This window comes from Schistocerca gregaria, chromosome 8 (assembly GCF_023897955.1).
Source record: "Schistocerca gregaria isolate iqSchGreg1 chromosome 8, iqSchGreg1.2, whole genome shotgun sequence".
NCBI lineage: Eukaryota > Metazoa > Arthropoda > Insecta > Orthoptera > Acrididae > Schistocerca > Schistocerca gregaria.
Window position 1 is genome coordinate 308,051,928 of NC_064927.1, and position 21,894 is coordinate 308,073,821.

A 21,894-nucleotide genomic window follows, 5' to 3' on the forward strand; every position below is an offset into this window, starting at 1 on the left:
TCACATTGTGTAGTATGCTTTAAAATTGCAGCAGATTGAAAAGAGGGAAGAAGCCAGAGATTTGCATTCATTTGCTGTTGACCATTAAACTGCAACAAATGACTGAGATAGTAATTTGTTCATTATAAATCAATGTTTTGTTGTAATTTCAGGAGCTGGACATAGTTTTTGGGGAGCTGAATTGTGGCATGGATTTTAAATGGTCGTTTTTCAAGTTTGCTGTATCTGATTGCCATAACATTGGCATAGGCATGGAAAGCCTTCAGCACATTACAATTCTAAGGTGAGAATTGAATACTGCAGCTTTGAACTTGGTGAAATCAAGAACTACTTGCAAGTAAGTGTCATATTGTATGTAAATTTATGTTTGCCCAACATTTTCCATATCAATGATGAACTGCAAGTAGGTGCATGTGGTGTGATGAACTTTACAAGCCCCTGAGGTACTCTGTTTCTAATACAAAATGTATGCCAGTATAACTCTTGGATGTTATGTCCTAATCTTCCCTTCTCTTCTCATCAGTATAAAATATACAAGGAAATATTGCCCTTATCCATCTGTAGAGCAGTATGATGAACACTGTGCCTGTACTTCCATATTAACTTAGAAAACAAGTAAGATAGGAGAAAGACATACTGATAGCATTTTGTACAGTATGAACTACGGAAATAGTATACTGTAAAGACATTGAAATTAATTCTTAATAGTATGCAATGAACTAAAGAATATAAAAACAGCAGTAAGAGCAACAGTTAATGAATTTTAAGGTGAGGCACATTTAGGAAACTCCTAAGGCAAATATATAAAATAAATAAAAAAATTGTGGTTGCTGTAACAATATTCCCTTGAACATACATATTTCATATCAATCAGTACTGGTGATTAATTTTCATAGAATCAGTTATTTGAAACCACAAGACACCAGAAGAACAGCAGTTTGAAAATCCAGAGCAGTAGTCAGAGACACACAACCCATCACCAAATATTTTTGCCCATTGCTGGTGCGACACACACAAAAAATGTATACACAGGCAATTATGATAAGAATGAAATTTAATGGAAAATTTTGCTAACAGCCTCCATGTCTCAAAACAAAACTGCAGCAGATTATATGCATACTGAAGAAGGGTTGTTGTTATTTGAAAGTATTAAAATATAAAATAAAACAAATAGTGCTTTTTTTAAAAAATGCTTTGTTGTGTTTACAGAAAATGAATTCTGTGCATATTGGAAATAGCACATGGCAGTGACTTGACAGTTCATCAAGTGTAAATCATGATTTTTGTTTCATGTGAACAAGAAATACAATAATTGAATAATAGTTCAATGGAAGTTACCTTACAGTTTCTGAAAACTGAAAGTTATCCACATCACAAGTGCTGTACTTGAACATAATCTGCGTAGAAATGGTGGCCAAAATAGTGCTAGAACAATCATATTGACTGGAAAAGTGCATGAGATTTAATGTAACGAAACGGTGAAGACATTACATCAGATAAAGAAGCTGTGACCACAGATACAGGTGAAATAGTAGCATAGCAATACCAGCAAGAAACAAAGAATTGGATCACACACTGTGCAATTATTCACTCAACTGGAAGAAACACAAAAAAGTTTGTACACTCAACAGCAAAACAATTTGGCCATCATAGCCAAAATGGTAGGAAATTCAAACCATTTGGCAACAGCAACAGAAGAACCAGTCCACAAAATGAGGTCAGATGCCAGATATCTGACACTCACTCTGTAATTGTGTATACCACATGTACTAAGCGGTGCTTACTGGACTGGCTGATAGGGGTACTCCATATGTCTCATAGCTACAAGACAGATTATGGAGCTGACTGAATGTTCAAATCATGGTGACAGTAACTGGACACTAAACTTCTAAGAACACATTTATATGGGTACACTATCAGCCATTCAGGCTTAACTGTTTAATTGCAGGTAGAATTCACTAAATAAATCTGTGGCAAAATTTCAGATAATGTTTAACTAAATTATGCAACCAAGTATGAGAGTAATGAAGTAGTTAGCCTTACTGCTTATCAGCTGCACTGCATTTCAAGTATTTTTCTTCTTCAGAAAGTAGCAGAAGATATGGTGACTTATGTCAGAGTAAGACGCAACTGCACAATAATTTTCAGAGAGTGATTCTTAAAAGCAAGATACAAACATAAAAATTATTACTAGTTCAGAATGAGAAGTGTTGGACATTCATATAGCTGCACCTAAATGCTACTGTTGCCAGGAATTTAGAAGCAGTGATTACATTTTTCCATTACATTAATGACAGTAAACTTTGAGTAGCAGCAAATGAGTATTTGTGTGCCTGCAATCAATCATTAAATCTATAATGAAAGCACTATTTTACTGGATCACATTCTTGTCAGAAAATATTGTCTGTAATATATGAAGTCTGGAAATAAGCATTATGAAAGAGTTAGAATTCATCCATTCACATCTCAAGTAATGAGGATATTACAATGGATGTATTTTGAGATTCACTATAATTCATTGCATATGAACTAAACATTAGGATAAAATGATGAAAGTTATAAAAATCGTGATTCACTGTATCTTCCTGCCAGTGGTACAGTTAAGAAAAATGTTGCAAAATGCTTACAATATTATTTGCCTCCTAGTCTTGTCTGTAACATGCACTAACTATTTTTCCACTTAACATTCCTGTGACTAAAATGCTTGTATAAAAAGTGGGTCTAGTACAATGATGATGCTGTGAAATATACGTCTACCAACCCTACTATGGCATAAAATCTCTAATTACTTTGTGATTTTTATAATATTAGACCAGTTTTCATCATTTAGCCCCCAGACATGAATTCTGGGGCATTGTATATTGTGCAGATGAACCTGTAATGGTTTACAAACAAATTGGCAACAGACTACTTGTCCTAAAAGAAGAAAGGAGAAAGAGAAGATGACGAGATGGACTGCAATCATATGGTGAAGCATCATAGCAACAATAACATGGTACAGAGAGCAGTGGAAGAAATCGGAATAGGCCTTTGAAGAAGAGTGGGACACTAGTTGCTAATAACACATATTGACAAATACAGCACTGGATGTCATCATATATGTCCTGGGTTCAACTAAGACTGATGACCTCCAGTTAATTGTAATATGCCCATGGTACTGATTGTGGATGTCAAATGGGTTTATAACCAATGTCATACACAGCTTATTGATTTAGTGTCCATTTGCCTTCCTTTTCATACTTATGATGTCGAAGGTGTGTCAAACAATTTTCTGTGACTGCATGGCCTGTCTTCCAATATGGGCCCAGTCGCTGCTGGACAGGATTCAGCAAACACCTGTAGTATGCTGGTACAGTGACTTGCCATTCACACGTCATATCTCCGATAACTTGATGCATGTGTACATATCGTACATCTGTAACACAGAGATTAAGTGGCAGCAAAAATTTATTGTAAAAGGCTATACAAATTAACCCTAGGACTGACTGCAGGAAAGGAAGTTTCTTATGTATCCACAGATTGGATCGAATATCAGTCCACGTGATGGTTGAAATTATAGTATGCGAAGAGTCTAGGAATAGAGTTGAGATTCAGACCCAGTAAATGGAAGGTATTCAGTCTAAATCAACAAAATTCCTGTTGTTGTTGTAGTTGTTGTTGTCTCCAGTCCTGAGACTGGTTTGATGCAGCTCTCCATGCTACTCTATCCTGTGCTAGTTTCTTGATCTCCCAGTACTTACTGCAACCTACATCCTTCTGAATCTACTTAGTGTTTTCATCTCTTGGTCTCCCTCTACAATTTTTACCCTATAGAATAAAAATCTGCTTTTATAAATATGTTCCTTAGTTGCAGATCAAATATATTAAACCAACAATAACTTCACACACACGACATGTATTTCTGCTGTAGCAACACATATGTGTTACAGTGATTCATATTCTCAACATTGGCATTTGACAGTTAGGCCAAAGAGCAACTCACTGTGCTCTATCATCATCATCATCATCATCAACAACAACAACAACAATAACAATGTTATTATTCACTAAGTTTTCAAAAAGATAAAAGAAACACTATATGATAATCACTATGCCTTGGGCCAAGTTTGAGCTGACAACCTTCATTTTAGTATCTTATTTCCATCTGCAGGTTAGGTGTGGGCAACCATAGGTGACCCAGGGGCATGATGCACATACTTGTTTAAGCTTGCAGGCTGGCTTGTCACATGACATGACAGCAGGGCTTTTAGCACATAGTCAAAACTATAGCACATGTGATGGTAATGTTTATGAGGTCATGCACCAGTATAAATGGCACCCGTTTCCCAATATGACATGCCAGCAAATTATGCCTCAAAACTTGTATATTTTAGAGTAAATTCATTTTATGTACACCCTTTCTTCAGATGTTTACTTTTACCTACATGTCATAACCTTTGTTTCTTTACTTACAGCATATTACAGTAGCTGTCAAAAAACTTCCATTGGAAAATTCTGCAATGTTGTAAGTGAAGAAACAATGCCCACAACATGTAAGTAAATGTAAACACCTGAAGATCGGGTGCCAAGCATCTTGGAATGTCATCATGGAATGTCATCATGGAAAAATAAACACCTGTAGAAGCAACTGGTTGCAGCCGATTCATTATAAATTACCTTTGGTTTCAACATTTGCAGTGTTCTAATATGTTCACAATGGACAAAAATTATTTATTAACATTAATACAAGAAATAATATAAATATAAAATACATCAGTGAGATAGCCAATTTCAGTCGACAAGAAACTATGAGCGACTTTGTAATTTATGGCCACAGGCAGTTTATTAGAGTGTTTGAAATTTAGTGTATTAATATCTACAAACACTATTAGCAAGCATTTTAAAATGTTTGTCCAAAAATGTTTTTGATGGCTGATGGCTTATGCATGGGTTGTTTCTGTAACAACAAACAAATTGAGACATCATTTCTTTGTTCATTTTAAAAAGTTTAAAAGTCGAAATCACTTGAATTTTACACACATTGACCTGTATTATACAGAAGCTAAACAGAATAATGAATTTCCGAAGATGTGTGTGAGTGGAGTTCAGTGTTAGTGCCTGACTCTCTCCCCCTCAAATTTCAGAGTGAAAGTAATTGTTGTCCAGATCCGGCCTGCAGGCCACTATTTGCCCATCCATGATTTAGATGCAGATTTTTTAAGAAATTGGACTTTGACTCGTGCTTGGTATAGCTGCCATTTTCTTTTGTTAACTTGTTCAAATTTAGGCACACTCGGATATGCATAGATGAACACAGATGCCAGAAAAAAATTGTATATGTTTTGGGCAACAGTCAAACCAAGACTTCTGACAATATGTCATAGTGTCTTTGAGCAGTGGACCACCAGAGGCCAGAACCACAAAGGCTTACAACCAGATATAAAATAAGCAGCAACAGCTTTCAAATACGTCTTTGTTCACTCTGTCACTACTGCTACCCGTTTTAACAGAAATATATTACTTACTACCCAGACTTCAGTGTGAGAGTGGCAGGTAGAAATACGTACCGTGTGCAGTCAGTTGTAATGGCTCACTGGGAATGTTCAGTTAAAGATAGTCATCACTCTCATTGAAAAAGGCAGGTTTTCCATAGAGATGCCAGCAGCAGGTAATGCCACATCATGTACTGCAAAGAGATGGTGGAGGAACTATGTTGAAAGAGGCATTATCAACAGAGCTTCCAGCCATGGCAGAAACAGATGGGGCTGACACCAGGACAGAAAACTTGTGCATAAGAACCAATAGTTTCCATTCATAAACATGAGACACTTGGTACAAGAGACCAGCTCCCAAATTCCAGTGACAGAGTTCAGTGCAAACTGAGGGAAGATGGACTACCATCAGATCAGGAACTTGGTGAGGTTCTGGTTTACTGAATGGCATCTGCAGAGCACCTTCTGAGAGTGGCATTGGAGAACGTACTTTTTACTGTTAAGAAGGTGTTTCCTCTGAGCAACAATGGAACAGGAGTGGTATACAGGCCATGAGGGGCTACACATCATGAAAAATGTGCAGCATGACAAAAGAAGTGCTTGGCAATTGGTTTCTTATTAGGATTGCATTTCTACGAGCAGGGTGTATAACTCTCTCTTCCAGATGAGAGGAAGAATTATATGGACAAGAGAACAAATATTGTTAATTATTGTGATTTTGATATTGAGAGACATAGAATCATTTGTCTGGTGCATTAATAACATGCTCGCAATTTGTAATTCAGTCATGTGAATAATAATTATTATTACAGGTGCATCAATTTCATCATGCTAAGACATTGGTCTTCGAAGAGGATTAATAACTGCAGGCTCTGAAAAAGTTTGCTACCATTAGTAGCAGACTGCACAAGATGTAAAAAATGGTTGTTAATCGTTTATCAGCAAGCTGTTCTTCTGAAAAGTGTTAAAAGTACTTACAGAATCTCAAATAAATAAACACACTTATATAATTTCATGTTAACATACTTACTATTAACAAAAATTACAAATGCTTACATAGGCAATAGCCAAGACAGGAAAGAGAAGTGTCTGTTTCTTGAGCAATTCAGAGATAGAGAGAGAGAGAGAGAGATAGAGAGAGAGAGAGTGAGTGAGTGAGTGAGTGAGTGAGTCATAAAAACAAGTCATGAACAACTTACAAAAATTCAGAGATAGCATTTTGTTCATTTTCATTGCAATCACTAATACTTCATACACTAAGTCTGCGTTCTCTTACTATAAAAAGTCATTGAATTACATATCTTAAATAGCATCTGTAGTGCAAAATATAAATCACTTGAAGTATCATTTCAAGTGAGAGTACTTTACAGAAGTGAGGAAACTCTTGATAACAAGCAGTACATTCTTATTTCAGCCTTCAGTGCAAGTTCTGGCGATGAAGGAAAATTCACATTGCAGTAAGATCACTCTCAAGTGTATAAGTCCACAGCTGTTCAGTGGCAGCTGTGTAATATGGATTTCAGCATCATGGACTGGCCACCATATACCACTAATATGAATCTAGTGTGGGCTGAGGTTGCACAAAAACTAAAAAACTAACCACGTAACCAATCAACTGCAGTTTTTGCCCTTTCGCTCTATGCCCTTAAGGCCTGGAAGTATATTGTATCTTCTGTCAATTAGATCTGACACCTCCTAGATTTGAAGCCAAAATGCATTATTCAAGTTTTAAATAATGAGAGCTTTCTAGACTCGGTGTTAGTGTTGACAAAATTTTATCTTGTGTATTTGTTCTTTTGCTCAGTTTTCTGCCAGAGAGAGCCAGAAAAGATTACTTAATGAATGAGGAGAATCAAATCTGATCTGATAAAATATATGTTGATTTAAGTTAACTTTGTAATTGAAATTAGTGTTTCCTCAATCTTTGTTCTACTTTAATTCCTGCCCCCCCCCCCCCCTCTCTCTCTCTCTCTCTCTCTCTCTCTCTCTCTCTCTCTCTCTCTCTCTCTCTCTCTCTCTCTCTCTACACACACACGCACCCGCACATGCACACGCACATGTAGGAGTCAAGAGTAGACGAAAGAAGAAAGGTCTTAGCATCCAGAGATGCATAAGACAGATATTAAGACATTTGAACAAGGTATGTTTTGAATATGGGAAGACTGCAAGATATCTATATTATATTTCTGCTTGTGGATGTACAAACTCATCAACTCTCCAGTTGCTGAAGGTGAGTGGTGTGGTTTAATGCTGAAGAATGAGACTACGCAATGGAAGCTTCAGCAAGTGATATTTGGTAGGCAGTACATAATATCTGTCTTTGTGGCTTTTCCCTAATTATTAGCTTCATTCATATTGGCATGAAGTTTACACAGAGACCTTAGTAACAATGCAGCCACAATATTTACAACTAACTTCTGTTACTGAAGTCCATACATTTCTCTGTAAATAATTAAATAATGCAGAACTTGTTTCACTACAAGTATTTTAGATTGACCAGGGTACAACAATAACGAAAATTCCTGGAGGGAATGCTATGCAAAATAAAGGAAAGGCACCTTTAGCAGAATGATGTGTGGTGCATAGACACACATAACAGAACACATTGTTAACTAGCCAAGCACAGGTCTTCTTCTGACAGGAAGTACTCATATCCAGTCATACTACAGTGGCAACAATGGTTATTAGAAAAAAGGTGCCTGGACTGATGGATGTGAGGAGGGAATAAGGAAGGATGGGCAAGGCAAGGAGGGCTAGAGCAACACAGTGCATTACAGGATAAGGAAAGACAGGAGGCTCAATGGCTGCAAAAAAAACAGGAGTTGAGAGGTGTAAGAGGTATAGGGCAAGGGAGAGGAATGGGAGGAGGTTGTAAGGGAGAAAGGTGGAGAGGGAGAGAGAGTGCTCACAATGGATGAAGTAGAGTTGTGGAAGAAAGGAGTACACAATCTGGATAGGGAAGGAATAGTTTGGACACTTCGACAATGACATAAGAGAAAAGGGAAAAGCAGCCGTGGAGCACTACCTTTCCCAGCACCCTTCTGATACTAAATCCATTTCCTAATCCTCCTGCCCAAGCACCTCTTGACTTAATAGTTATTTCACTTTTTAAGGCCAAATCTATAAACAAATTTGTGGTACTGCTATGGATACTCATATGCACCTTTCGGGCCTAATATGCTTATGGGCCATCAGGAATCCTTCCTATCCAATCAACATCTAAGACCCCCTTGTCTGGTCCAGATTCGTTGATGACATTTTCGTGAGGTGGACTCATGTCAGGGACGACCTTTTCTCTCTTGTCCATAGCTTCAAAACCTACTCGCAAGTGCACTTAACCTGTTCCCTCTGAACTCTACGAGTCACCTTCCCAGATGTTGATCTCCACCTCTCAGGTGGTTCCATAAATAGTACATTGGCTCATATCCAGCATACCAACCCTCAATGTTACCTCTTCTTGACACCTGTCACACATTTCACATCAAGCCTCCCCACTCATGGATGCCGCATGTACGCATGTAGTGAAAATACACTAACTGTACTAGAGTGTTTATTGACACAGTATCCTATCTTGCTCATCCATAAGCAGATCTCTCATACCATCTCCTTCTCTGACACCAGTCAACCTGTTAACTAGCTGCTGACCAGTACTCCTCTGACCAACCAGTACCACCCTGGCCACGAAAATCTCAACCACATTGTTCACTAGGGCTTCGACTACCTCTTGTTGTGTCCTGCGATGTGTGATATCCTACCCAAAATCCTAACCTCACCACCCACAGTAGTGTTCTGATGGCCACCCAGTGTACAGAATATCTTTATGCATCCCTATTCCAATACTGCCCTCAATTCTGTGCCCCTTGGGTTGTTCCCTTGTGCAAGATCTGGTCCATACACCCACCCACCACCTCCTACCACTGCCCAGTCACAGGAATTTCTTACCTAGTAAAAGGCAGGCCCATGTGTGAAAGCAGCCATGTTAGATATCTGCTGTACTGAATTACTGTGCAGCATTCTATGTGGGCATGACAGGCAACCAACTCGCATGAATGGCCACTGCCAAACTGAAGCAAACCACAAACTTGACCATCCAATTGACAAACCTTTTGCACAGTATAACACAAATTATTTACTGCAGCTTTGCTGTATGTGCCATTCTCCATTCCAGCACAAGATTCTCTAAACTGCACAAGCGGGAATTGTCTCCCCAGCATATCCTGTGTCCTCGCAATCCCTCTGACCTAAACCTCTGCTGACCTATTTCCCACTGATTCATCTTACCTTTTCCCTTTCTGTAACTGTCAAACCACTTCTTCCCCATACAGATAGTGTGCAGCCTTTGTCTACCACTCTTCCCCGACCCCCACCACCACCCATATTATGCGAGCTCTCTCTCTCTCTCTCTCTCTCTCTCTCTCTCTCTCTCTCTCTCTCTCTCTCTCTCTTTCTCTTTCTTTTTTTCTTTCTTCACCTCCCTCTCTTCTTCCCTCCTTACACCCCCTCCCCTCTTTCTATATCTCTTATATGCTCTACCATCTCAGATCTCTGTTTACCTTGTTCCCAGTCATTGTCCCTCTGTTTTTCTCTAATGAAAATGATTTGTGACTCAGTAGAGAGGAAATGGGTTGAAACCCTGGAAAGAACGGATATGACTCACAGTAGCAAAGTGGCCTGGGACCTAGTCAGGGAACATAATTGTGATCCTAAGATGGTCAAGCAACCCCCTACAGTTACATTCAGTCAGATTGTCCACCAACTCCTACTAAATAGAAAATCCAACAAGAAATGTCAGAAAATAAAAATTATCAGAAGCCAGAGCCAAGAATCAGACATTTTAAAGACATCATTTACTGTAAAAGAACTTAATCATGGACTGCATTCAATAGAAAATTGGGAAGCAGCTGGAGTTGACAATATATACACAATACAGGTCAAACACCATGGCCGTAGTGCCAAACAATAGATTTTACAACTCATTAACCACTGTCTAAAAATGTGTAAGATCCCAAAGACATGGAAGAAATCGGACATAGTAGTGCTATTGAAACTTGGGAAACATGCAGCCAGCTGAAGAATTACTGTCGTGATTGCTCTCCTATGCCATCAATATAAGCTGTACAAATGAATTATTTTAATTGCAGATCAAAAGCTCGTTCTCCAGCAAGCTGGATTCAGACCCAGAAAATCATTTACCAGTCAACTCCTGCCCCGTAAAGAACGCATAAATGAAGGGGTTGAAAACAAACAAATAATGTGAGTAGTTCTGATACACTTAAGTTCTGCATATAAGGCTGTCAGCCAGAGATTACTTATGAAAAAGACACAATTTGGGGAGCATCAGCCCACAAAAATTGTTGAATCCCTATTACAAAACTGAGAGTTTTATAAAACACTGGAGGTCAGGAAATGTTGATGGTGTTAACAAAAGAATATGTTCACACAGAACAGTGATCTGGCCCTCTTAACCTGTACACAAATGATCAACCAACACCACTAATATTACCCATTTCTTGTATGCCAATGATCTGGCTATTACCACAGAAGGAAAGAGCATAGAGGCAGTAGAATTGGAAAACTCATTAAATAGTATGTCTTTTCACAGGTACAAGTTAGCACATTCCACCTTTGCCAAAAAAAAGGCAACCAGAAAGATGAAAGTATCTTGGAATGGCAGCAACCCACAACACAGACAGACCGACATATCTGTGTGTCATGTATAGATCACTAACATGCAAATATCAATGCAAGAAGCCCCATGATAAGGTTGCCTCCAGGAACAGCATCCTGAGGAAACTAATGAGTAGTAAATGGGGAATCAGACCAACTGTACTAAGAACAACTGCCCAGGCTATTTGCTTTTCCACAGCAGAAAATGGATGCCCTGTATGGATCAGATCCACAAATATCAGAAAAAGTCAATACAAGTCTAAACCCGACATGCTGGATAACAACAGGATGCATGAAACTCACACCACTTGGGAAGGTTTATAAAGTGGCTGGATCCTCAGATCCTAAATACTGAAGAAGTCAGTCTAAGTCTAATCAAGTCTAATCAAGCAGATTCTTAAAGATGAAGTGGACAACAAATGCAACTTTGGTGAAGTTCAGGACATAAAATATCTTTGACAATGTCTCAACTGCCCTACAAGACGTACCCTTGACAACCTATGACTTGACAAGAAAGAAGCACTAGATGTGGCCAAATATTGGGCTAAAAATTTTAAAAGAAATATTCTGGGCATGAAAAAGTGAAGTAAATCGCTCTCCTGTTTTGGACTAATCCGTTTCCCTAACTGGCCTTAATTCTTTGTTATGACTACTTCTAACTGCCTGTTTATTAAAATTATTCCGCCATTCACCATGAAAGTAATATTTGGTGCCCCTCTCCTTTCCCCATCTCCCACTCCCCAAGCTCAGATCCAGGATATGCCATAGCTGAATATACTGCATTTGTCTAATCTACAGCACAGGCCATTAGACTGAAGTTATTCAAAGAGCATTTATCGGTTATTTAGGTCTTCAGGGTTACCTACACACTGTGAAATGATTTGAATTTGCTGTTCCAATATCTAAAACAAAAAATGTTGGAGCACTTGAGCGTTCATGTGGTATCCTTTTATACTTTCCAAGCATGTACACTCCTGGAAATGGAAAAAAGAACACATTGACACCGGTGTGGCAGATCCACCATACTTGCTCCGGACACTGCGAGAGGGCTGTACAAGCAATGATCACACGCACGGCACAGCGGACACACCAGGAACCGCGGTGTTGGCCGTCGAATGGCGCTAGCTGCGCAGCATTTGTGCACCGCCGCCGTCAGTGTCAGCCAGTTTGCCGTGGCATACGGAGCTCCATCGCAGTCTTTAACACTGGTAGCATGCCGCGACAGCGTGGACGTGAACCGTATGTGCAGTTGACGGACTTTGAGCGAGGGCGTATAGTGGGCATGCGGGAGGCCGGGTGGACGTACCGCCGAATTGCTCAACACGTGGGGCATGAGGTCTCCACAGTACATCGATGTTGTCGCCAGTGGTCGGCAGAAGGTGCACGTGCCCGTCGACCTGGGACCGGACCGCAGCGACGCACGGATGCACGCCAAGACCATAGGATCCTACGCAGTACCGTAGGGGACCGCACCGCCACTTCCCAGCAAATTAGGGACACTCTTGCTCCTGGGGTATCGGCGAGGACCATTCGCAACCGTCTCCATGAAGCTGGGCTACGGTCCCGCACACCGTTAGGCCGTCTTCCGCTCACGCCCCAACAACATGCAGCCCACCTCCAGTGGTGTCGCGACAGGCGTGAATGGAGGGACGAATGGAGACGTGTCGTCTTCAGCGATGAGAGTCGCTTCTGCCTTGGTTCCAATGATGGTCGTATGCGTGTTTGGTGCTGTGCAGGTGAGTGCCACAATCAGGACTGCATACGACCGAGGCACACAGGGCCAACACCCGGCATCATGGTGTGGGGAGCTATCTCCTACACTGGCCGTACACCTCTGGTGATCATCGAGGGGACACTGAATAGTGCATGGTACATCCAAACCGTCATCGAACCCATCGTTCTACCATTCCTAGACCGCCAAGGGAACTTGCTGTTCCAACAGGACAATGCACGTCCGCATGTACCCCGTGCCACCCAACGTGCTCTAGAAGGTGTAAGTCAACTACCCTGGCCAGCAAGATCTCCGGATCTGTCCCCTATTGAACATGTTTGGGACTGAATGAAGCGTCGTCTCACGCGGTCTGCACATCCAGCACGAACGCTGGTCCAACTGAGGCGCCAGTTGGAAATGGCATGGCAAGCCGTTCCACAGGACTACATCCAGCATCTCTACGATCGTCTCCATGGGAGAATAGCAGCCTGCATCGCTGCGAAAGGTGGATATACACTGTACTAGTGCCGACATTGTGCATGCTCTGTTGCCTGTGTCTATGTGCCTGTGGTTCTGTCAGTGTGATCATGTGATGCATCTGACCCCAGGAATGTGTCAATAAAGTTTCCCCTTCCTGGGACAATGAATTCACGGTGTTCTTATTTCAATTTCCAGGAGTGTATTAATGACTCAAGTTTTGTAGCAGCACTTGCTGGTGCAGTTTTGCCATGCCTACTAGCACCTGTGTTCACTATTCTGTTGTCACTGTCTGCTGATGAACTGACCAAGCCCATCTTGGCATCCTGTTGAGGAAATAATACTAATAATTTAAAATCCAACTTGCAATATTCACACATTGTGTACTAAAAAGTGATGACCATGGGTAGAGGTATCCATATGGATCCAGGCGGACTAGCTTTTAATATAGAGAAATGTGAAGTTATGAAATAAGAAATTAGTAGTAATTAACTGTGTGATAAACAGCAATATGGAAAGGATAAATTACTACACACCATATAGAGGAGGCATTGAGTCACAGATAGGCACAATGAAAAAGAATGCTAGATATCTTCAACTATCAGACTAAGTCCTTTATCAGACATAGAAAACACACACATTCACACAGGCAATACTTGCACACATATGGTCACTGTCGTCTCCAGGCACCAAGGTGCCTTATTGCCCAGAGATGACTGTGGCCAAATGTTTTATGCAAGTTGTCCTTGTATGGTGTATGTCTGTGTGTTTTCTGTCTGATGAAAGACTTAGTCCAATAGCAAAATATATCTAGCATTATTTTTTGTTGTGCCTGTCTCTAACTCAATGCCTCTTCTACTTAGTGTGTAGCAATCTTTCTTTTCCAAGTCGTTGTTATTCCACTCTGGATTTTCCATTGTTTAATTATGCAGCTAATGAGTCTCAACTGTAATCAGTGATTCCATGCAAATACTCAGTGTAAAAATATGTGTGGTGGTGGTGGTGGGGGAGGGGGGCAGGGGGAGAGGGGAGGTATCAAGTGGAATCATCACATAGATTCAGTTATAGATAAACTAAATTACAGGCTTTTTAAGATACTAGGAATCTGTGATTCTTTTATAAAAGAGAATGTTTTCATACTGGAATATTCCTCAAGGATCAGTGTCTGGTTGAAATAAGCATGTATCTGACTCATAAAAAGAATTGCAGCATAAATGGTCAAAGGCTCTTTCAACTGTTAAGAGACTGTAGTAGCAGTTGCAAAAAATCCCAGTTATCTGACTCTCTCTCAACTACTGTAAATGGTCCTTGAGATACAAAGGTAAGAGAGCAGGGTCATTTACATAAAACACTATGATAATTATGCTTTGGGATTTTCATAATTAAATAAATTGACTTCTTGCAAGTGGCTGGCATTTCTATATCAGTTCTTTCCATGATTAGAGAAGACAAACTGTAAAACTGTTTCCTCAGCTTTTCAGAAAGAATATGTAAATTTTGCAAGGTAAAAAAAAAATCTGTTCCGTATTGTATAATCTTAACCCATCACTTTGTAGGAGGTACTGCTATCTTTGATGTTATAATGTGTCAGTATTGTACTCTGTACTTATTGCTGGCTTCTGGAACTTTCGAAATTGAGAATGCCTTTCTCTGAGGAAGCATTGTGTTGCTGTATGACGACAACAGTGCCTCATATTAGTGATCATAAGCAATCTTGGTGTGGGCAGTAGAGCAGGAGTGGTCGCATGCAGCTGTGGCACAAATAATAGTATGACAAATTTGTTGAAAGAGTTATGCCCCTTTATAGAATACAAGTGTTTTAGTAATTCATTATTTCATGGAAAGGCCCGTGGGATTAGTTATGAGATCTGTGGTTCAAACATGGTCATGTTTCCATATCAGTAATTGTTGAGGAGGAACATATTGATAGTAGAACATAAATGAAACGGCTTCTGTGCTCTGTGATTATCTGTTTAATTAGTATTGGAATGCAATGTAGCAATGGTTATTTCAGAATGAATGTGAAATCAGCTGATCTGTTAACACAAGGCTGCATGTGTTTAGACATGATTATGCAAGTGTGTTACATGCTAAACGGACAATAAAACAAATTAATTTTGCTTGTACTGTTATTTTTTCAAAGTGGCATTCTCCATTTTTAACTGAATAATTATAATATTTGAGAAGTATAAAAGACATGTCATTGTATTAGGCGCATGGTTGGGTTTATTTCATAACAAAGTGTGTTCTCCATGTAAAGCTCCCATACTCTAGTCCAATAGCTGCAAAATGAATCTAAAAATAAAACTAAAGAGACATTGTCGGAGCCTTACATTTCATGACACGTTGAATGACAACTACACTATAGTGAAGAATGGTAATTTGGTATACAGCCTTACATTGGCCTATTTGTGCAGAAAATGAGGGATGAATAGTAAGTGTTGCAATACTGCCAGTTGCATGTAGTTTTGAAATTGCTGCTGTAGGCAAAACTTTTTAATCATGTAGTGTGAGATGAATTTTGCATAGTGGGAGTTAGGTAGGCATGTGTTTCATACTTTCGACTTTAAAGTGCAAAAATGATGTCAGGAAAGGAGCAAATATAACTCAATATTGTTGTGAGAAGACAACCCCATAATGAGGGGGTATTTTTGGTAGTGCAAGTCCAAAGATTCCAGATATGAGGACATACCTTAGAGAGAGTCTGTAGACATGGAACTAATAACAGAATCAAGTGTGAGCAAAACTTCAACACCTTGAATGCAAAAAAGAGAAGAAATACAGGAGACACCACTTTGTAGTAAAACTGAGCATCAGCCATACCCAAGTATCAGTCTGTAGATATGATAGTGTTTATTAGGAAAACAGCCACCCCTAGCTATCAGTCTGTTGTATATAGTGGTGTTTCTAAAGGAAAACCAAGAAAAAATTATAAAAGACTTGGAGAACTGATAGAAAAATTAGAAGACCAAGAGAAATTTGCACAGAAATCTGGAGAGAATGGAGAAAAACTTAGAAGAAAGTCAAAAAGAAACCATGAATTGACTGAAAAAAATGGCAAAAGAATTAAAGGAAGAAATTAAATCTGCATTTAAGAAGGCTTGAGAGGAAATGGGGAAGATGCTTGAAGAGAGACAAGAAGAGCAACGCATAGATGTATGTGAAGATATGAAAAATACACCTATTCTCACAGAATGTTCAATAGTTATAGAGTCACATTTAGAAGCAATTTTAGACACTAACTTGTTAACTGAAATATCTAGCTCTGAACATAGCAGAAAGCCAGCTGATGTGATCTGAGATGGTAAAACAACTAGCACATGCACAGTCCATGATAGTACACAGTTGGTTGCTAACTTTTTTGGTACAGATTAAGCTGTCTTGTCAGTAGATAAGGAATGTACTTTAAAAAGCAATATTTAGGCAGAGGATGCAAAGATTATTGTTGTAGAGGAGAAAAAGCTGACTGTTACAAAATGAAAACAAGACTCAAAACTGAGATGTCAGAGTTTATTAGCTCGTGAGAAGAAAGTTGAAGATGGTGGAAAGCAAGAAAAAGAACATTTGTCATTTGCTGAATTTGAGATGATGATCTTGTAAAAATACAAATTGAAAATGACAAAAGAGGAGAGTTTAAATTTCATTTCTAATGTTACATACTGTCAGGGCTGTAACAAAATGTACACAGAATTTTTGGAAAAGGGAATGGGAAGTAATCAGTATTTTGAAGTATGGTACAAAGAGAATAACATCAAATGTGGTGTGATGCAATGGCTAATATGTGAAGATTGTGATCATTTAACAGGCGCAATACCCGAAACAGTAGACCAGGCATGAGGAAGATCTCCACAAAATGGATCAGAGTAGAAGTAATGGGAAACGAGAGGAAACACAAAGAGAACAAGAGAAGACACAATTACTGCTACAAGTATGTGTAATATTATTACAGCCCACCGAGTCACTGACAGAAACACAGGATTTAGTGGAATGAGAAAGGAATGAACAGACAAGGATAAACGCATGTACAGAATGGCACAGAGCAGGCTATGCTGAACTGAAGTTGTTTATTCTCATTCGACCTTTTACAAAGGCATATATATTACACAATGGAAGAGGAGAAGAAAGAAAGGGAGAAGGGATTGGCATGGTGTATTGTGCATGTTGTATGGCCACAAGAAGCCTGAGTGGCACTTACAAATAAAAGGACATGTCAAATATTTATGAACATTGATTTTCTTAGTATCTACATACTGTTTGTGTTAAAATACTGCAGATATGTTTGGCTAACAGAAATGTAGATTGTCTTTCCAGTGAATAGTAGAATATTCTTTCTCTTTGACCTTTTTTTTTAATTGCAACACTTATGAGTTGATGGATAGAGGAGTAGGAGTGTTATCCATTGTGCAGTGCTATGATTCTAATTGGGTGTACTGTCGCTGAGCCATTCATTATTTATATGTCTGGGGAGCTGCTGAGATGACAGTGGGAGGGAGCTATGATGTAATGCAGTGTCCCCTTCCACCTGGCCACGTTCACTGCAATGCACAGAACTGTGACTGTTCTTTGGACCTCCTGTACTGCCATCATGGCAACATATGCTGAGAAGGACTGCATGCAGGTCAGCAACCTTCACCCATATCGATGGCTATTATGCATCAATCAGTGCTCACCATGCTTGCCTGGCATCCACAACAGGAGCAGGAATGTCAAAATTAGTTGCTACATCCACCTGCCATTGAGTGAGTACTTTGCTAAACGTGTTGTACCAAAACATTAATGTGTCACTTAGACATGTGTTTGTAAGTGTTTTGTTCAAGATGGCTAATCCTCAGCTTGTATTTCTTTGTGTTATAAATGTTTTTTACATATTTATATACCGGATTCTTTGCTAATCTTACATTACCCACACAAAAACAAAGTATTATCTAATTCTTTATGTCATGATAGACAATATGCTTGACCTTGGTGTCATGTTGTTTGCCTTAGATGTATAAATTCATGTTCAGTTTAATTTGATATCACATAAGTAATAACATACTAGCTGAGGTACAGTTTAAAATGCTTTACTGTGTTAGGTAATCAGATGGTACTAATTAAGCTGCAGTTTAATGAAAATTTGCATTTTTATGCTTTCTGCTATGTACTAAGCAGCCATTATATGTATAGTAATATTCCTTTTGAATAGACTGATCAGCGTTTGAATACAAAAGTCAGTTGACATTATCATAATTCCAGAATTTATGGAAATATGACTGCTGGGGGTGAAATATCATGTATGATTACTGTCATAAGGTATTTTAAGTGATGTGATGTTGGGCTAGAGAAAAAGAAACATATTCTGTTTAAGGAGAAAAATTGATGATAAGGTGTATGTTACAGAGACTTAGATTTGACACAAAAATGAATTATCCTTTTTTTTCCCAACCATTTTCATTGCTATTTCTGTTGACTGTCCACTTATCAAATATGCTAATCAAAATATGAATTGCTGTAAATTTTTGTTGTATGGGTGACAGAGTGTGGTATGTGCATGATATTTTTGTTGTATTATAGTATAACAACTCAGGAGGAAACCATTGCTGGGTTGGGAATCAGTTATTTGTTTCTGTAGGGATCTTGTTGCTAAGTCAAAATTTCTGTGGAATTTCTGTTTTCTTCTTCTTGTTTCTCCTCCCCCCCCTCTCTCCTCCCGCCCTCTCTCCTCCCGCCCTCTCTCCTCCCGCCCTCTCTCCTCCCGCCCTCTCTCCTCCCGCCCTCTCTCGTCCCCCCCCTCTCTCCTCCCCCCCTCTCCCCCCCCTCTCTCTCTCTCTCTCTCTCTCTCTCTCTCTCTCTCTCTCTCTCTCTCTCTATCTATCTATCTATCTATCTATCTATCTCTATCTTTATCTGTATCTCTCTCTCTCTTTTTCTCCTTCTTGTTTGATTTTTTCTTGGGAGGTGAGGGAAGGGGGGACTTTAAAAACTTTTTTCTCACAGTTTTGGAAAAATTCTACTGGCAGTGGGGGAGGGGGAGTGTAAGGGGTGTTAAACTCCTTACTTATTGCTGGCTTCTGGAACTTTTGAAGCTCAGTGTGCCCTTTCTCTGAGAAAGCATTGTTTCTGTTTAATGACAACAGTGCCGCAGCAGTAGTCTTCATGTGCCATCTTGGTATTGGCAGTAGAGTCCTTGTGGGGCTCCTGCATTGAGTGGTCACATGCGGCTGCATCGTGGCTAAATAGTATAAAGAATTTGGTAGAAAGATAATTAAGAGTTGAAAGTGTTATGTTACATCCTAGGAGACAAATGTTTCAGTAAATCAGTTATTTTGGAGAAAAGCACACAGGATTAATTATGAGATTTATGTTTGAAACAATGTTGTGTTTATGAATCAGTAATTGTCATTGAGGAACATACTGATAGTAGAACATAAATGAAGGGGCTTCTGCGATTGACAAGACTGGATGTCTTTAGACATTGTTAGGGAAGTGTGTTACCTGTTCTAAATGGACAATAACAAAGTAATTTGACTTGTACTGCTTTATTTCAAAGTGTCATTTTTCAACTAAATAACTTTTAATATCTTAGATGTATAAGAGACAAATGTTAGTATTAGGTACATGGTCATATTTATTTTGTATTGAAGTGTGTCCTCCATGTAAATTTCCTATACTCTAGTCCGATAGTGACAAAAATTACTCTAAAAATAAAACTGAAATCACATTGACTGAGCTTTACAACTTTATTTTCCCTACTTCCCCATATTTGTCTCTTTTAAATGAACATTTGAATCAGAATAATCAAAGATTCCACAATGATATTATTTACATTTTAAAAATTTGAGCATAGGTGCATAACACCTACAAAAATAACAAAAGACTTCATACTGTACTGTGTATTTACATGCTTCTGAAAAAGAAGTTTTGTTCTACAGGCTACATCGTTGCACATTGGATGACATCCGCCTTGCTGCTCTGCTACAACATCTTGTCAACAATAAAACACTAATTGAACTGGATTTTTCACATTGTTTGGTGGGTGATGCAGGTGCAATGGCCTTAGGAAAGTTGCTGCAATCTCATCCAACATTGAATATTCTAAATCTGTGTAACAATATGATTGGTATGTCACTGCTGATTTGTCTTTGTTTTTTTTTTAGTTGATAGCATCTTTGTCTCAAACTGTGAATTCCAGTAGTATACATTAGTATCAAACATTCATCTAGTGCAAGAAAGTAATTGTCAATAACAAATAAATGTTATGGGTGCCAAGAAAAATATATAAGTTGGAAGTTAGGCAATGGTTAATACGATATTATTTTCACTCAGGCAAGGGATTCTCCTGTCCAAGAATAATGACAAATCTAGTTGAGGTAGAAAAGCGCCATAACAAACATAGCCTATAAAATATTGCTAAATGAACTATGAGTGAACAAATGTTAATGATGGTTGAGTGTAACTATCAAAAAGTTAGTGTGCTCAAATAATTGGTTATTAGAGGAAGACACTGATCAGACTTTCTAATACATCAGTTAGAAAAGAGTAAAATGATAATTACAGTAAACCTTAATGAACAATATAGTGAACAAGTTTCTATACACATTGATTAATCATTCATTCATTGCTTTCTGTAAATTTCCTCATGAAGAAGAAACTTCAGATATGTGTAGTGAGTCAAGCCATACATTAACATGGCATAATTCTCATTGTGTCTTTATAATCCTGTAAAATAGCTGATGCCAAATATTGAGCACCCACGTGCAAAGTGTTCTGTGTTTAGATTTCTTGTGGACTAGCAGAGAGAGCTAACACCCATCAACCTAAGATGGCCTGGATTTAGGGTTGTTCTGTTATAAAGGAGAGAAACCACCGGGAGTATCAGTTAAAATGCATTAAAAGGCCGATAATGGGTCTCTGTTAATTGAAATGGTGACAAAATGCCAAGTATTACAGATAATGGATGCCAGTACACTGGAGGAATATGCCATGTGATATGTAAAGCATAATACTGTTTATAGCAGTAATGCCAGCTGACATTAATCAGCTTGAAGACAAGTGGGACAGTGATGAGGTAACAGATGTAAGTAATACAATGACATTAGTGAGTAGGGATCTAAAACAAAACAACCAGCTTTATATTCAACTGAGTTCACCAGATTTGTCAATGTACACAAAGGCAAGATTTCCTCTCTTTACAATAATCTTTACATTGTTTACCAGTTATACTGCTACAAATGTCAACATCTAGGTTATGTATGGATGGGTTATCTGCAGGAAATTTGGTTAACCAGTATATTAACAGAATGCAGCTCTTGTGACTGTTAGGTCAAGTGTTCAAATATCCTTCCAGTGTGGAGAAGAGAGTCGTGTTCCTCTTGAGGGATAGAAAGTCCAAGAAATCAAAATCATGAAACAAATTCCATTTTCCCAGGTGAACAAACCAAAAGGCTCAGTGGTCACCAATCTTTTTAACATTGTCCACAACTGTGAAGAATGTGGTTCCAAAGTTAATTCAATAAAACAAATAAATGTTTCTAAAATTTATTAAAATGTGTTTACAGGAATGAACAAAAGAGTACACACTGAAAATAG

At 38.8% G+C, this 21,894-nt stretch overlaps 1 protein-coding gene across 5 annotated transcripts in view; it reads left to right on the forward strand.

Moving 5' to 3' along the window:
• Positions 1-21,894, forward strand: part of LOC126284241 (dynein regulatory complex subunit 5) — a 118,163-nt gene that overhangs the window by 78,272 nt on the left and 17,997 nt on the right. For all 5 annotated transcript variants that reach the window (XM_049983026.1, XM_049983028.1, XM_049983027.1 and 2 more), the window contains exons 6-7: positions 153-283; positions 20,238-20,425. In XM_049983026.1, the coding sequence (XP_049838983.1) occupies positions 153-283; positions 20,238-20,425 (319 nt within the window). The remainder of the gene's footprint in view (positions 1-152; positions 284-20,237; positions 20,426-21,894) is intronic.